Consider the following 16,253-nt stretch of genomic DNA (forward strand, 5'->3'; position numbering starts at 1 on the left):
TTGCGGGAAACGACGCCTTGCAACAAGCTGAGAAAAAACCAGGATCGGCAAGGAAGGATTTTCAACGGAAACGTTGGCATCACCGGGTATAAAAAGGGGCCAATTTTTTTGTTGATTTGTTGCGCGAATTCTTGCTTTCGGCATCGAATTCAAGGGAGAAGGAGTCGATTCACACATACAACAAGATGAGCGGGATTACTCTACCGAGCTTGACGAATGTCCTTCAGAGCGCGGGCATGGCGGTGCACGGCCACCCGTCGGCACCCGGGAGCACCCAGCTACCCCCACTTCATCAATTGAACATCTCGTCACAGCCCTCCTCGCAGCCTCCTCAGCCTTCACTGCAGTACTCTGAGCCCGCGCAATCGACTGCTGCCAGCGACGATATGGACAGCGACGTGGATCGCACCAAGCACCCGTCGGGCATTGTCCCTACTCTGCAGTACGTAGTCATTGAGTTTCTGGGGGGGTTCAAATTCAAACCTCGTTACTCAGATTGTCTCCTTCTTCAAAGTCCATTCTTGTCTCCATTCTCATGATGTTGATGATTCTGCAACAGAAACATCGTCTCCACGGTGAATTTGGGGTGCAAGCTCGACCTCAAGAACATCGCACTGCATGCACGTAACGCCGAGTACAACCCGAAGCGTTTTGCTGCCGTCATCATGAGAATTCGCGAGCCGAAGACGACCGCGCTCATCTTTGCATCGGGCAAGATGGTGTGTACGGGCGCCAAGAGCGAAGAGGCATCTCGTCTGGCTGCCAGGAAGTACGCTCGCATCATCCAGAAGCTCGGATTCGCCGCCAAGTTCCTCGATTTCAAGATTCAGAACATCGTCGGCTCGTGCGATGTGCGATTCCCCATTCGTCTCGAGGGTCTCGCCTTTGCCCACAACCACTACTGCAGCGTACGTCCTCCATCCCCCTCCCCCGCTCTCTACTTGCTCATCTGCCAGAGGCAGCTCGCCTAATCTCCATGCTGTGCTGTGCATGTACACCACGTGCAGTACGAGCCAGAGCTGTTCCCGGGTCTCATCTACCGCATGGTGCAGCCCAAGATCGTGCTGCTCATCTTCGTGTCGGGAAAGATCGTGCTCACGGGCGCCAAGGTGCGAGAGGAGATCTACGAGGCCTTCGAGAACATCTACCCGGTGTTGACCGAGTACAAGAAGACCTAAGCCATCCACCTCACCTGTACAAACTACCAACCCCCCCAACCATCGCCGCCGTCACTTGTATCTACTCCCTCCCTCCCGCCAACCAACTACTCAGCCCACCGCGGTCTGCCACCGGCGCGTGCACGAATGTACATTCGCCCAGGGGGCGTTGAGAACAAAAACATACACCGGTTTTTTTAACAACATGTGTTGTGTCTATGTTATGTTGGTGAAGACACGTCATGTGGGCTATGTGGTGTTGATGAGGGTCCAGAGAGGCTTGTAGGCTGCTTGTTTGTCAAGTCTACAAAAGAGTGCTAACAAAATTGGCCAATCGTCAGTCTGGTTCGAACCCCGTTCTGGTGATTGGCTTGCGACAGAGAGGAGGAGAAGAGGGGAGTACAGGTGTAGTAGGTGTAGAGCACATCATCAGCTGATCAGTTGATGATGCGTTTGGTCTCTTCGTCGTTGGGTGCCAATGGCGAGTATCGCCGCCAGAGCCACTGGCCGGCGACCTTGAGGAAGTAGGTCAGAACGATGATCACGTTGGCGCCGCCGGTGATCGTCCACAGCTGCCAGTCGCCTCCCGCGAACAACAAACCTACCATGCGCGACAGGAGAAAAGCAACACAGCATCCAATTTACTGTAAATATAATAATAGAAAAATAAATAGATAAAAGAAAAAAACAATAACATAATAAGTTTCTAAATAACGGAACAAGAATTGTTATATGGGGGAGGAGTACCGGAGAGGGCGATGGTGGGGAGGACGATGAGATAGGCCCCCAACTTGCCGCCAGGGACGACGAACGGGCGCGGGGTGTCGGGTTCGGTGTACTTGAGGCGGATGAGCGCAAAGTACTCCAACAGCAAATTCACGACTCGCATGAACATCGTCACCTGTGCATTCGTATGTTAGCATCGGTTCAAACAGGAAGAGAGCAACCATTTTTGTATCTAGAATATATTACATTTATATCGTTATTTAAATGTAAAATAAATATAGAAAATAATGAACAAAAGAAATAAAAAGGAAAAGAAAATAAGAGGCCTGTGCCGGAACCCTCCGGGCGGGTTTCAGGGCGTGCTCCACGTCGTTTTCGGTGGATAGCTCGCGTGCGCTTTCTTTGGGGTGACCCAACGACAACAGCCGCCGCCACCACCCAACTCGCGACACTTCACTCCGACACCACGCCCGCGCACAGAGAAGATGGATGGATGGCTGGGATGGGATGGAGAGACCACAAGGGCCGTACCTGCACGAGGATGTCGTACGAGAGGAGCGAGAGCATGGTCACCACGATAGCTACGATCACGATTCCCATGATCGGCCTACGCACGTACGCACCGCACACGAACAAAAGCGATCATAGGTGGTCAGCCATGATAACTATTTCCGTCGCACGTGTCGTGTGTCGTGTTGCGTGTCGTGTGTCGTGTTGTGTGTGTCGTGCGGTGCTGTGTACCGGATGGTGCCGGTCTTGGCGCGGCGCCAGGAGAGGGCGACGAAGGAGGGGAGCTGCTGGGCGTCGCCGGGGGCACGGGCCATGGCCCACAGCACGCGGGCCATGGAGGCCATCGTCACGTTGAACGTGCCAAAGTTGGACATCACCGACGCCGCCATCATATAATACCTGGTACGCACACGCACACACGTCAACCACCGCACACGTCGCACGCACGCACGTCAACCACCGCACACGCCGCACACCGCACACGCCACACGGGGGGGGTGAGTGAGTACCCGAGGACGGAGGACATCTTGTAGGCGAGGGTGGTGAAGTAGCCCGACACCCACACGCTCCGGTCGGGCGTGTAGACCCAACCCACCAGCACCGGCAGGAAATAGTTCAAAATCTGATCAGCCCCCCCCCCAGCGTGAGCCGTTGGTGTCGTGTCGTGTCGTTGGTCGTGTCGTTTGGTGTCGTTTGGTCGTGTCGTGTCGTTGATCATGTCGTGGGCGAGCAAGTGGTGGATCGTACATTGAGGGGAAGGCCGATGGAGATGCCCGTGATGTAGGTCTTGCGGCCGTCCTTCACCTCGCCCGCCACCGATCCCATGGAGTCATAGCCACCTGCCCCCAGCCGCTCACACACATCAGCGCCGCACGACACGCACCGCGACACGACACGACACGCACCGCGACACGACACGACACGTACCGAAGGACCAGAGGGTGGTGGAGATGAAGAGGGACCATTGGATGTCGGTGAAGGCCGGGACGTCGCCGAGGCGGTCCCACTGGAGGCCGCCCATGATCGGGAGGGCGATGAACTCGGCGAGGAACGGGGAGAGGATGAAGAAGAGGAAGATGAGCGACAGGCGCGTGACCCACGAGATGCCCCACATGTTGATCAGCATGATGATGAACACGAAGCCAAACTTGATCGCAAACGCCTCGCCGTCCGTCAGATCGTCCTGTGTCCCACCTTGCGTCAGCCACCGCACACGCACACGCACACGCACACGCACACGCACGGGTGGGGTGGGTACCTGCCAGTGCTGGGGTAGGTAGGCGATGACGAGGATGGGGTAGAGGGCCATGGAGGCGAAGGCGGAGACGAGGTAGTTGAAGGCGTTGATCCACCCGATGAAGGGCCCAAAGGCGCGCTGCACCCACACGATGTTGCCGCCGTTCTCGTCCACCATCAACGAAAGCTCCGCAGACATCAGCGCTACGCACACGACACACACCGCACACACGTTGGTTTATGAGTGTGTGCGGTGCGTGCGTGTGTGGTGTGTGCGGTCGTGTGCGTGTGCGGTGGTGGAGACCTTGAGGCAGGGACCAGAGGACGGGCACGAGGAAGAGGGCGACGAGGGTGATGACGGGGCCGGCGGCGCCGACCGACGGTTCGATACCGAAGGGACCGCCGCAGGTGAAGAAATACGTCAGCATGGCCAGCTGGAACGCATTAATGTTGCGCTTGCCTGGTGGTCGGCACCGCACACCGCACACGCACCACCGCACACGCACCACCGCACACGCCGGGTCAGTCGCACGACACACGTATGACCGCACACGCACACGACACACGCATGACCGCACGCGCACGCGCAGGTACCGGCGGATTTCTTGTGATGGTGGTGGTCGCCGTGGTCGACGATTGTGGGGTCGGCGAGCTTGCCGCTCTCGAGGCCGAGGTGTGGGTCATGGCACGCCGGGTCGTTGTGGAACGAGCTCAGCGAGGCGTCGGACTGCAGACCCAATACTACACAATTCCAAAACAAATGAGTAAACAAACGAATAATAATAATAATAATAATAATAATTAAAATATTAAAACGAATAAATGAACTGGATTGGTTTATTTTATTTTATTGATTTTATTTATTATGTCAATGATGTAATAGGAATTTGATTGGAGGGGGGAGGAGGTCTACCGGGGCCGCTCTCTTCGAGGTCGCAGGCGTCGCCCTCGATCACAAAGCTGGACTCTAACGTATGCGACGGCTCCCTCGACCTCATCTGCTGGGGCGGCTCATTGTCCATTAGTACGACTAATGGAAAGAAGTGGAATGCGCAGCCGCGCCAAAAACGATTTAATGATTTTAAAAATATACAACTTGTTAAGCAATTAGGAATCACGAATCGGAATTCACGGCAAACCAATTAAAGGCCTTCAATTCATGGATGATGATGATGAACGAGTACAGCGACGACGAAACCGTGCAGGCGCATAATCACAACTTTAAATGCAGTTTACAAATTAATCGCATTTAAATGTCGGGTAACAAGAATGAACAGCGGAGATGGGGTTCCCCGACGGGGCATAGAGAGAGAGAGAGTGTGTGTGTGGAGTACTCACGTTTGCTCTCGTGGAAGAGACGCGGGGCCACCGGAGCAAAAGAGGATGAAGAAGATGGGGGCCCAGAGCTCAAGAGTGGTTGTTTTTTTTTGAGTTACGATAATGAAATGAATTTCACACCCCGCAAACGTCGAACGACAGTTCTGTCGACGAGAACCCCACCAATCGCCATCCAGCCCGAGTATATGTGGTTTATCAACACATTTTCTATCTATATAGTATATATATATATATATTTAAGTGGGTGTCATGTTGTGTCACGTCGTGTTGTTTGGTGTGTTGTGTGCGTCGACGGGGCTCGTTCAGGCGCCCTCGAGTGGCTGGAGGGAGAGCGAGAGGGAGTAGAGGCTGTCCTCGTCGGGCACCTGGGGCGGCGACGCGAGGAACGCCTGGAGGCACTCGTCGGGCTCGAACTGGTACGACACGTTCTGGAAGAGCAGCAGCGTGTAGATCACCTTCCCGATCATCTCCAGCTTCTCAAAGTTGACCAGCCCCGAGATCTCTGCACACATCCCACCATCAGCACACGACCGCACACACGACACGCACATACGACACACGACCGCACACGCACGACCGCACACGGTGAGGTGAGGGAAGCAAGGACGCACCCATTTCGTTGGCTTCGATGAAGAAGAGATCGCCGAGGGAGACGCCGAGGTAGGGCACGCAGGGAGGCACGGCCTCGGCTTCGAGCCGGCGGTAGTTGCGCCGGTTGTGCGTGGGCGACATCAGCTCGTCCAATTGCTTGAGCACCCGCCGCGTCTCCGGATCGACTGTTTGTGGGGGGGGGGAGAAGACGAAGGCAAAAGAGCGAAGCACGAACGTTTTCGCGAAGGAAGAAGAACGAAGACGCGACGGTCAGCGCAGGCTAAACGAATGTGGCAGGCGAGAGCGGGGAGGGGGATTACCATCTTTCCAGGTCTTGGTGAGGCGGGTGACCGCCACATTGCCGAGGCCAGCCAAGATCTCCAACAATCCGTTGAAGTTGTTCAGCTGTCGGCATTTCTGTTTGACATGTCGTGTTCAGCCACCACTTCGTGTGTGTCGTGTGTGTCGTGTGGCGTTGCGTGTGTTGCAAGTGTTGCGTGCGTATTCGGGGTGTTTTCCGTACCACGGCGATGCGGGCGAATTTCTGGATGAGCTTGGCGCGGGCGTCGTTTCTCGGCTCTGATAGCACCTCGTACGTCACCCAATTGCTCATCTGCGCAGAAGCACAGCGACAACGCGGTGATTCGGTGAGTGCTCTGTTTCGTTGACAGCGCGTGTGTGCGTGTGTGCGGGTGCGTGTGTGCGGTCGTGTCATGGTGCGTGCGGACACGTACGACGTTGAAGTGGCACGAAAGGGCGAGGATGTTGGGCGCCAGGAGCTCCTTGGCCTTGCGCGTCCAATTTACATTCAGCCATTCCTGCAGCGACCAACCAACCAACCACCACCACCACATGTTAGCCCTCTACCCTACAGACGACATCGTATCCCGCACTCGCCGTCGCACCTTGTTGGGTACGGCGCGAAGAAGCCTATGCTCCACCAACGCCATCTGCTGGGCCATCTCGGACGACTGTTGCCGCACGACACACGACACACGACACACGCGCGTTCCATCAGAAAAAACATAATGAGGACAGTCACAAGACACGAAACGCACCTTGATGCGCACCCACGGGCTCTTGTTGTTGAGGTTCTTGGACGAGAAGGAGAGCGAGAGCGACTGGGAGAGGGACATCCAGTGGTTGGGGTCGAACCCGCCGCCCACGTCGCGACTCGCCCGCCGCGGGTCGGGCCGGTAGGTAGTCGGGCCTCGGCCTCCGTTCCGGTCCCACGGCGCGCCGGTCGGCTCCCCCCGCGTCTCCCGCGGCGTGTAGATCTGCGACGCGCTGTGGCCCGGCGCCCTATGAAGAAATGACACGTCACGTTATTATTATTATTACGAATTAAAAAAGAGAATAAAAATACAAACAAAAAATAAATGCTGTACCGGTAAAGCGGGCGTTCGAGGGACTGGCGCACGGGCTGGGCGGCGATGGAGGTCGAGGCGGCGAGGGCCTGGAAGCGCTCCTGGCGCAGCTGCTTGCGCTTCTGCTCGAGCAGCATGAGGAGGCCCTCCCGGTGCTCCTTCTTGAGCGGACTCGCCTTGAAGAGGCGCAGCGTCTCGTTGTCCTCGTAAAAGTCCATCACCTGCAGATTGATCCACTGCTCGAACACGCTCACCACCCTAAATTTAGGGCCGAAAAACAACACGACACGCACGACACGACACACATTCAGAAATTGATCGCTTTGGTTGGCGGTGAGGACCGGGCCGGGCGCACCCTTCTTGGATCTTGTTGGCGTCGGCGGCGCGGGGCGGGGCGGTGGTGTAGCGCTTGACGAGCGCCTGGCACAGGTCGCGCGGGGTGAAGATGGACTTGTAGCTGAGCACGAAGGCCTCGACCATGGTCGGCTGCTCGCGCGCGTTGCCCGAGATGCCGGCGATGGCATGGCCGGGCGTGGGCGGCCGCCGCCGGATCGGCGTTGCATTGGCCATCCGCAGCCGGCGCGCGCGTCGACCGTCGACATCCGGACCCGGCGACAGGTATGTGCCGATGCTGTAGGGCTGGCGACTTACGGGGCCGCTGCTGTTGTCGACGTCGCGCGAATCGTTGATGACCTTCTTGGTCCGCTCCCGCAGGATCTTGTGACGCCGGATCATGGCGTCGCCGTTGCCGTCGACGTCGTCGTCATCGTCGCTATCGACAAGCTTGGCATTCCTGTCATTCTTCACCGGCGACGAGCGCTCGAGGCTGTGGTGATGCGCCGCCTTCCGGCGCCGCGTGGGCGCGGCGCGCGGGCTGACCTCCTCCGTGGACTGGTCCTTTTCCCTCTTTGTTTCCTTTTCATTTTCCTTCCGCCGTCGGTTCCCGCTCTCGCGCGTCGATTGAGTCACGTCACCCCGCGTGAGCCCGCCCGGCGACGTTGTGCTCCGCTTCATCGGAGGCACCGCTGCCGTCGTCGCCTTCGTCTTCGCTTTCGTCTTGCTGTCGACACTTGTCTCGTTGGCGTCCGCGTCCGGGTCGACATCCAGGATCTCGAGGAGCGTCGGCCGCTTCTTCTTCTGAGGGCCATCGGGCGACGTGGGCGACGAGGCCGGGCCGAAGGCGAACGTGGGCGGCGCACCCGACGGCGAGGTCGAGGGCGAGGGGAACGAGACGCTGGAGGAGAGGGATGGTCGCGGCCGCGGCGGCATGATGCCGGCCGGCATGTACCGGAGCGTGCCGGTGCGATGGGCCACCGACGATGATGTCTTGTCGTCGCAGTCGCCGCCGCCGTCGGCTTTGCTGCCGTTGCGCGGGAGGGTAATCATGGCCTCCTCCTTGATCGAGTCCCAGTCGAACAGCGCCGAGCAGTGGGCCTCCTCATCCGCGGCTTCGTCCTTAACCTTCTTCGTCTTCTCTTTCTTCTTCTTCGTCTTCTCCTTCTTCTCTTTCTTCGTCTTCTTTTTCTTTTTCTTCTCCGCTTCATTCTTGTCACCTTTCGCTTCGTTTTCTTCTCCTTCGTTCTTTTCGTCGCCCGGGCTTCGCTTTCGGTCTCGTCGCAGGCTCGACTCCTGCTGCTGTCGCTCCTTCCGCTGCTCCTCCTTCCGCTTCTGCTCGGCAAAGTCATCGAAGCTCTTCGACGAACTGCTCTTGTTCCTGCTCTCCTTCGCTCCGGCGCCAACGCTCAGGCCGCCGCTGTTCAGCTCCCCCTTCTTGCCGCCGCCGCCGCCGCCGGTGGTGCTAGTGGTGGTCGACGTCGGTATGGAGCCGCCGCTGCGCAGCTGCTTGGCGCTCGTCTGCGTGGGCGACGACGACGTCGGCGAAGCCGAGGCCGCAGGGCTTTTCCCGGCCTTTTCCTTTTCCTTTTCCCTGTCGCGGCCGCCTTTGCCGCTGGGTTTCTTCGAAGCGCTGCGGGCCGCCTCCTCGAGCCGCATGATCGCCATGGCTTGCTCGAACATGAGCTTGTCGCGCGACTTTTCCATTTCGGACTCGCCCCCGGGCGACAGCTGCTTGGAATGCCTCCGCGCGCCGGGCGGCGATGCCATCAGTCCGCCGCTACCGAAGCCGCCGCCGCCGCCCGACTTGGTCTCGGCGCTGCGGCTGGCGTTGCGCATATGCTCCTCGATCTGCCGCTGCCGCTTCTCGAGCATGCTGTCGGCGAGCAGCTTCATCTCGGCCTCGCTGATCGCCATCGCGTCCTCCGCGCTCTTCCCGCGCCGGTGCTCGCTCCGCTTGACCCGCTCCACCGTCGGCCGCCTGTCCGCCGACCGCGACAACGGCCGCTTGTCGGCATTACTAGTGCCACGTGGTGTCTTGTTGTCGACAGCGGCGGCAAGAGTCGGCGGCTCGATGTCGAAGGGCTTGGCGGGCGGCTGGTCGCCGCTGTTGAACCGTCGGACCTGGCGCGTCTTGAGCTCGCGCTGCTCCCGCTCCCGCTCCATCTCCTTGCGCTCGCGCTCGCGCTTCTCCCGCTCGCGGTCGCGTTCGCGGGTCCGAGCGCGCTTCTCGTTCTCGCGTTCGCGTTCGCGGTCCTCGCGCGCCCGCCGCTCCTGTTCCTCGCGGTCGCGCATGAGCATCTCCTCCTCGGAGCGCGGCGAGAGCTGCGAGATGGCCTCCTCCCGTATCGAGTTCCAGTCGAACGCAAAGTCGTCCTCGATCCCGAGCGAATTGTCCTCGTCTGTTTACATTATGTTAATAAATAGAATAAAATAATAAAATAAATAATAAAATAGAGTGTAAGGAGAACATGTTCGTGTTCGGGTGGTTGTTGCATGTTTTGTTACCGCGGCGGTTGGCCGGTTGGCGGAAACAGGAATTAAGAAAATAGGAATTAAGTGCCCACCACCGGAAACGGGGTAAAACAGCAGAGAGCCCGGTTACGCAAAAGAATTAAAAAACAAATGATGAAGAGAATAACTATCGGACCAAAAGGGAAGAAGGGCGTGCCTTGCTTGATGGCGGCGAAGAGGACGAGCTTCTCGATGATCTTGGCGAAGGTGGCCGCACGGAACGAGAGCATGCCCGGCGCCACGCCCGACTGGCTGAACTCGTCGTCCGCATCCTCGTTGTCGTTGTCGTCGTTGTCTTCCTCCTCCTCTTCTTCCTCACCTTCATCTTCATTGTCGTCCAGGCCCAACTCCCCAGCAGCGCCGGCCTGTCTCCGCCCGCCGCTGCCGTGGCTTCCGGCGCCGCGCCGTCCGCTGCTGCCGCTCCCGCTGCTGCCGCGGCTGCCCACACTGTCGCTCCGCTTGTGTACCCGGCGGCCGGTGGTGGGCGAGCTCGAGTGCGATCGTCGCAGGGCCGAGCGCGACGAGGGTGCCGGCATCGACTTGACCAGCGACGGCGACCCCGACGACGAGGCTGACTCTTTGGCGGCCGAGGTTGGCACTGCGGGCGACGAGGCCGAGGAGGAGATGGAGGGCGCGATGGAGAGGATGTTGACGTTCTCCTCGTCGGCCTCGTCGAGCACAAAGTCGTCCCAGTCGACCGTCACCCGCTTGACCGAGTCCGTCCGCTTGCGTCGCTCGCGCTCGAGCAGCCGCGTGTGGTGCTGCTTCTTGGGCTGCTGCTGGTCGTCGGGGCCCTCGTCGCTGGCCGGCGCGGGCTGCTGGTCGTCGGCAATGGTGGCCTTGGCAGAGGGCGAAGCCGACGAAGCCGAGCGGCTGATGATGTCGGCGGGCACCTCGTCGCTGCGCACGACCCGCAACCGACGCGACGAGTTGCTCTTCTGCTGCTGTTGCTGTTGTTGCTGCTGCTGCTGCGCGCCGCCATGATGGTGATGTGCGTGGGACTCGCTGTCGCTTTCGCTCTCCTTCTCGCTTTCGGCCGCCGCTTTCGCTCTTTTCGCTCCGGCGGCGGGTTCGCCGCCGTTCCCGGCGCTCGCCGCCGCGGCCAGGCCCTCGCGCGATATCATGTTCAGCATTTCAGCCGAGCTCGCCGACGACTTGAGCGAGAAGCCCGCCTTGGGCGCACCGCAGCCGCCGCTGCCGCCGTAGAGTTTCACGCCTTCAAACTCCTCCGACGGGTTCGACGTCGCCGGCGACGACAGCACGCGCACGAGAGCTTGGCCGCCGCTGCTGCTGACGACGTGCGCAGTCGGCTGCGGCAGTCCGCCGGAGTGAAGGTGGTGCGCGTGCTTGAGCAGCGACGACGTCGACGGCGTCGAAGAAGAAGAAGAAGTCGACGAGGACGAGGACGATGACGACGACGACGACGACGACGCGGAGGAAGCGGAGGAAGCGGAGGAGAACTCTCTGGCCACCCGCTCGCTTTCGGCCTTCTTCTCCTTTCGCTTCTTCTTCTCCTTCTTCTTCTTTTCCTTCTCCTTCTTTTCGATCTTCTCCTTCTTCTTCTTTGTCTTCTTCATGACCATCACCTGCTTCTTGAGTCCCTCCAGTCGCTCGTCGTCGTTGAGGGACGCGTCGCTCACCACCGCGTCGTGCTCCACGCTGCTGAGGGCCATGTGCATGCTGCGCGCCTGCTCCTTCTTCTTCCGCCGCTCGGTCTCGCTCTCCGTCTCCCCCTCCACCACTCGCGCCGTCGCTTTCGCTTTCGTCGTCGTTTTCGTCGCTTTCGTTCTTTCGCCTCCCCCCTCACCGCCGTTTTCGTTCTTTTTCGTTTCTTTCTTGGTGAGGCCCACCCGCTCGTGGGGGGCGGAGGCGATGCCGAGAGATGATGATCCGGGTAGCACGGGAGAGGGGGGCGCCAACGAAGTCGAAGTCGATGAAGATGTGGCCGACTTCTTTCGCGATGTCGAGGGCGAGTACGAAGCGCTCGAACGCAGAGACATCTTAAAATGGCTTCGATTCGAATATAAATATTAAAATAAGGAAATAATAATAGTCGAGAGATAAAAGTACCAAAAAAGGGGCAATAACTGCCTCCTCTCGATACTGCTGATAAGTTAAAAAGAGAAGAGAGGCGGGACCGAACAGCCACACCGCGGCACCCCGACGCACGGAAACCTGGTGTTGCTGTCGAGGACGACCAAGAAACCAAAGCGCCACCGTTCTTCTTGGCAATGCCCGTTTCCGTCTTTTTACCCGCCGGGCCGCACCAACCGTAAATTCGCACGTCAGGTGTGTAACTAGGGGCCAATCACGCTTGTGCTCATATAGCTTTTAATGGGAGCAAGGTTTTCAAAAACAAACAATCAATCACCCCAGCTTGTCATTACGACCAGCCGTGCCACACACCGCACGCACGTTGTGCGGGGGTGGTGCGTGTGTGGTGGTGCGTGCGGGAGACAATACTGAGCAACTGTGGATCGCACGGGCCAAAGCAAGACGACTGCCGAGTTCAGAACCCTCAGGCACAGAACGGATAGATACGGAACAAATGTACAGAACATATATACCGCGCCGTTGTCAGCGCCAGTGTCCTCCGCTCGCTTAGGGCTCCCTATGAGTCTTCCTCGTCTTCGTCTTCGTCTTCCTCTTCCTTTTCGTCCCACTTAAACCAACACAAGACTGTGAGACAGGTGTTAGGAAAGAAGAACAAAGAAGCTTGGGTCACCTCTTGTGCGGCTTCTTTGCAGGTTCGCTTCCTTGAGCTGGGCGCTGTCCTCTGAGTGGTCAACTCTATTGCCTCTTTTAGTTTCGTTGAGGTTCTTGTGCTTCGCTTGCAGAGTCGAAATGGCCCCCCAGTGCTCGCCTCTTCAAGCCCGCTGACTCGCTTCATCGTGGCGGTGCTTTCCTCCTTGAGTGCTGCTACTTCTCTTTCGTTTCGCTTCATGGAGGTGTTTTCGGCCTTTAGTGGCACTCCAGGGGAGAAGAAGAAAATCTTTTTTTCTTCTGGCTTTTCGCCAATTGATTGAAAAAGTGCGATCCAGATGCTGCGACGAACGAGCACCACGCTGCAGCCAGCTTGCCGCTTGGGGTCACGCTCAGCGGCACCGTCGGCCTCTAATCTGTCGGGGGTGAGCCGGACGGCGCTTCAATCGGCACGAACATCGAGGATTTTGCAGAATTCTCCCGTTCTTGCCTCCGAGGGGGCGAGGCGCAACATTTCGCAAATCCAAATCGCGAAGAAGAACAGGGCTGCCCTCCGTAGCGCAAAGCCTAAGTGGAGCCCGCCCTTCCCTGGCTGGAAGCCCGATCCCGAGACGGAAATCTCCAAACACAAAAATGTACCTCCATCGCCAGATTTTTCCTTTTGCTACGTAGCAATTCAATTGTTTTGATTTTTACATCCTTTCATTTCGTTCCAGATCCGCAAGAAGGCCAAGCTGCACAAGGTGTTCCCAGACGTGCTGCCAGAGCCCTTCACGCCCTACTTCATGTTGCAGGTTGGACCCCCACTGCACGCTCCTCCTCCTCAACATGTTGCGACCATCGGTGCCCTCGTTCATGTGTACTGACGAAGCATGCGGGGGCATCGTGTTCTCTGACCAGGTTGAGTACTCGCCTGAGGTCGTCGTCCGCAAGGGTCATTTCCTGCCGCCAGCCAAGGCACGCCACCCGCACGCTCACGACATGCTGCTGCTGCTGTTGTTTGGCCAGCCTGCTCATATCTCTTTCTTCGCTCGTCTCTACGTACAGCTCCAGACGACGCCTCGCGTGTCGTGGCCCAGCGACCCCACCAAGCGATGGACGCTCATCATGGCCACCCCCGGTACTACGAACCGCCGATGGAGCTCTCTCTCTCTCTCTCTCTCTCTCGACCACCCGCTGACCCGCTTTTCTCGGCTCTCTGTTGCTCAGACGACCCCGACTTGGTGCCCGACGACGTGGAGATCGTGAAGCCCGGATGGGTGGTCCCGCACGAGGAGGGTCGAGGGAAGGAGGTTCTTCACTGGCTGGTGTACGTGACACACCTTCCGAGCTCCCTCGTTACGACGCATCAACGTTGCACCGCGCGCACATGCAACGCACTGCTCACTGACTCTATATGTTGCGCGCGCGCGGGGCAATTGCAGGACCAACATTCCCGGCAACGACATCTCGCAGGGCCAGGTGCTGTGCGACTACCTCCCGCCCATGCCCAAGAAGCACGGAGGTATAGCCACATACACTCACTAGCCTCTGACCATTGTCTCGTCTTGTCTTGGTAATGTATGCTGACTGCTTGCTCCCTCCTGCCAGGCGGTCACCGATACGTATTCCTCTTGTTCGAGCAGCTCGACGGCGAGACCCAGTTCGACGCCTTCCCCGAGGGTGCGCTCAAGGAGTTTGTTCAGCGGAAGAGTACGTTCTCTCGTCTTCGTCGCAGGCTACTAATGTTCCTTGAGCTTATACCTCGTGCGTGTCGTGTCGTGTCGTGTCGTGCGTTGTGCCGTGTGCGTGTCGTGCGATGTGTAGATTGGAACACGTTCAAGGCGCAGGAGAAGTACGGCCTGAGGCCCAAGGCGTTGGCCTTCTTCAAGGCCACCTGGGACGCCGAGGTGTCGGCCCAGTACTCGCGCCTCAACCTCCCCGAGCCCGAAGGCCCGGCTCCGGTCAACCTCTACCGCCCCAGGAAGTGGCTCGACCCCTCCAAGTGGTAGTAGCAGGCCACCACTACCACTTCATCACACCTTCCTGTGCTCTTCTTCCTCTGTAAAGAAGAGCAAAGAGATTAACAAATAAATAAATACAAATATTCTTTTTATATATTTATATATTTATTTATATTTTGTTCTTATTTCCACCGTAGAAGCGAACGTCATCGGCAGTTATTGGTTGTTGGTTCGACGAGCACTTCTTCTTGTTTATCGGCCCGACCAACGAGCTTGGGTTGGCGGTGGCAAGACGCAACCTTGATCGTGAGGGAAGATGAGCATGATGTCGATGTTCGTGCCGACGGAGCTGACGCCTCTGCGCACCAAGATCGGGGAGGGCGTGTCCTACACGGTGCAGAAGACCGTGGGCTTCTGGGAGGAGTTTGCTGACTTCTTGGGGCGAAGCTCGGTGGCCGAGCTCGCCATCGGTATCGTCATCGGCACTGCCTTTCAAGTCCTCGTACGCCACACTGCTCCTATCTCATGCGATTCCTAATTTCTTGAAGAGATAAATTTGATTTTGCTTGATTTAATTAAATGATTGTATTAATTATAAAATAGATTAATTCCCTAATGAGCGACATCCTTCTGCCACCAACGCTTGGTATGCCTTCTTCTTAATGTTAGATTATATTTTTTTTATATTTTTTTAATTCTTCTTATTATTCTGCTGACCTGACCACACACACAGGCGTGATCCTCGGGGCCAACTTTGTGAACCTGTTCTACCTGCTCAAGTCGGGCAAGAATGGACCCAGCTACGCCACCGTGTCTGATGCCCAGAGCGATGGCGCCATCACCATCAAGTACCCGCACCACACCACCCACCTTCACGGTCGCGCACAGGTTGATCTTGTGTGTGTGGCGGCGATGGTGGCGGCACCGGCCGAAGCTATGGGCGGTTTCTGCAGTTGTTGGTGAGCTTCCTCGCGGTGGTGGTGATGCTCTTCATCATCGTCAAGATCCTGCAGGAGGTCCACAACCACGTCTCGTGGCGCCGAGTACGTACCACCCACCCAACCCCCCTCTTCAATCACCACTGCCTCTGTGGAAATGGAGGCCTGACCTGTCATATTGGTTGTTGCCGCTTGGTTGGTGTGATTGTGTTGCGTGTTGCGTGTTTTGCGTGTTGCGTGACGTGAGAGTAGAAGTGGCAAGAGTGTCCGTTCTGCTGTACTCGGATCAGCTCACGCGCCGTTCGCTGCCCCTTCTGCACCTCTCACATCCCGCCCACTCCCCCAGAAGCGCCTCAGGTACCCACCACACCCACCACACGCACACGCACGCACACGCGCACGCGCACGCATCACCGCACACATGGGGCTCATAGTGAGTGGTGGGCAGGTGAGCACGTACGGACTCGATGTCGACCGACATTCGGTGTCGTTCGACCCGAGGGAACGAGAGGGAGGCGGAGGCGGGGGCGGGCTCGGAGTGGCCGATCACCACTACCGCCTTCGGGGCAAGCAGGCGCACAACGGCAAACAGAACAAGCTGCCGGCGGCGCCCATCCCCGACTTCGAGACCTACACGCGCTCGGCCGACCCGATCGGGTTGGGCGCACCCATCGGCCACGGCCAAGGAGTCATGCTCATGTGACACCATTTGTTTTTAATTATTTATTTGTACAAAACAATTAAAAAAATGTTTCACCATTCCATTTGTGTTGTGCACCATGATCTGGATATGATGAAGTTGCTATGATACATTCAAAAGTCATACAAGTTTGCTGGATAAATCGCTGATATCCCAAACTCCACCTGGCCAATGGGCAACCGGCCAGACAGTCTCTA

General features: G+C 57.9%; 6 protein-coding genes across 6 annotated transcripts; 4 read left to right on the forward strand and 2 right to left on the reverse strand.

Annotated features, from left to right (window-relative positions):
* Nucleotides 1–185: 185 nt before the first annotated feature.
* On the forward strand, nt 186–1,178 carry ACA1_020820 (TATAbox-binding protein; the record flags this gene model as incomplete). The annotated part of the gene is made up of 3 exons (XM_004338406.1): nt 186–442; nt 560–908; nt 1,008–1,178. The coding sequence occupies 3 exons, from the start codon at nt 186–188 to the stop codon at nt 1,176–1,178; spliced, it is 777 nt and encodes a 258-aa protein (XP_004338454.1).
* A 416-nt stretch (nt 1,179–1,594) lies between these two features.
* Nucleotides 1,595–4,651, reverse strand: ACA1_020830 (amino acid permease, putative; the record flags this gene model as incomplete). The annotated part of the gene is made up of 11 exons (XM_004338408.1): nt 1,595–1,758; nt 1,905–2,058; nt 2,415–2,490; nt 2,625–2,792; nt 2,903–3,015; nt 3,141–3,232; nt 3,321–3,576; nt 3,652–3,833; nt 3,934–4,089; nt 4,224–4,370; nt 4,543–4,651. 11 exons carry the CDS (start codon nt 4,649–4,651, stop codon nt 1,595–1,597), a joined length of 1,617 nt encoding a protein of 538 aa, XP_004338456.1.
* ACA1_020840 (uncharacterized protein) lies at nt 2,425–4,240 on the forward strand (the record flags this gene model as incomplete). Its single annotated transcript, XM_004338407.1, has 6 exons — nt 2,425–2,498; nt 2,660–2,750; nt 3,326–3,580; nt 3,670–3,792; nt 3,944–4,078; nt 4,220–4,240. The coding sequence occupies 6 exons, from the start codon at nt 2,425–2,427 to the stop codon at nt 4,238–4,240; spliced, it is 699 nt and encodes a 232-aa protein (XP_004338455.1).
* Nucleotides 4,652–5,269: 618 nt separating the features above from the next.
* On the reverse strand, nt 5,270–11,451 carry ACA1_020850 (RasGEF domain containing protein; the record flags this gene model as incomplete). Its single annotated transcript, XM_004338409.1, has 11 exons — nt 5,270–5,332; nt 5,393–5,469; nt 5,579–5,743; nt 5,879–5,975; nt 6,082–6,171; nt 6,293–6,376; nt 6,464–6,529; nt 6,617–6,845; nt 6,947–7,183; nt 7,281–9,660; nt 9,909–11,451. 11 exons carry the CDS (start codon nt 11,449–11,451, stop codon nt 5,270–5,272), a joined length of 5,031 nt encoding a protein of 1,676 aa, XP_004338457.1.
* A 1,362-nt stretch (nt 11,452–12,813) lies between these two features.
* Nucleotides 12,814–14,466, forward strand: ACA1_020860 (mitochondrial ribosomal protein, L38, putative; the record flags this gene model as incomplete). The annotated part of the gene is made up of 7 exons (XM_004338410.1): nt 12,814–13,110; nt 13,192–13,269; nt 13,523–13,595; nt 13,685–13,784; nt 13,900–13,979; nt 14,066–14,167; nt 14,282–14,466. The coding sequence occupies 7 exons, from the start codon at nt 12,814–12,816 to the stop codon at nt 14,464–14,466; spliced, it is 915 nt and encodes a 304-aa protein (XP_004338458.1).
* A 268-nt stretch (nt 14,467–14,734) lies between these two features.
* Nucleotides 14,735–16,059, forward strand: ACA1_020870 (large conductance mechanosensitive channel protein; the record flags this gene model as incomplete). Its single annotated transcript, XM_004338411.1, has 6 exons — nt 14,735–14,920; nt 15,022–15,064; nt 15,152–15,266; nt 15,353–15,461; nt 15,609–15,713; nt 15,805–16,059. The coding sequence occupies 6 exons, from the start codon at nt 14,735–14,737 to the stop codon at nt 16,057–16,059; spliced, it is 813 nt and encodes a 270-aa protein (XP_004338459.1).
* Between the last annotated feature and the right edge of the window lie 194 nt (nt 16,060–16,253).

This window comes from Acanthamoeba castellanii (assembly GCF_000313135.1).
Source record: "Acanthamoeba castellanii str. Neff unplaced genomic scaffold scf7180000084095, whole genome shotgun sequence".
Taxonomy (NCBI): Eukaryota; Discosea; order Longamoebia; family Acanthamoebidae; genus Acanthamoeba; species Acanthamoeba castellanii.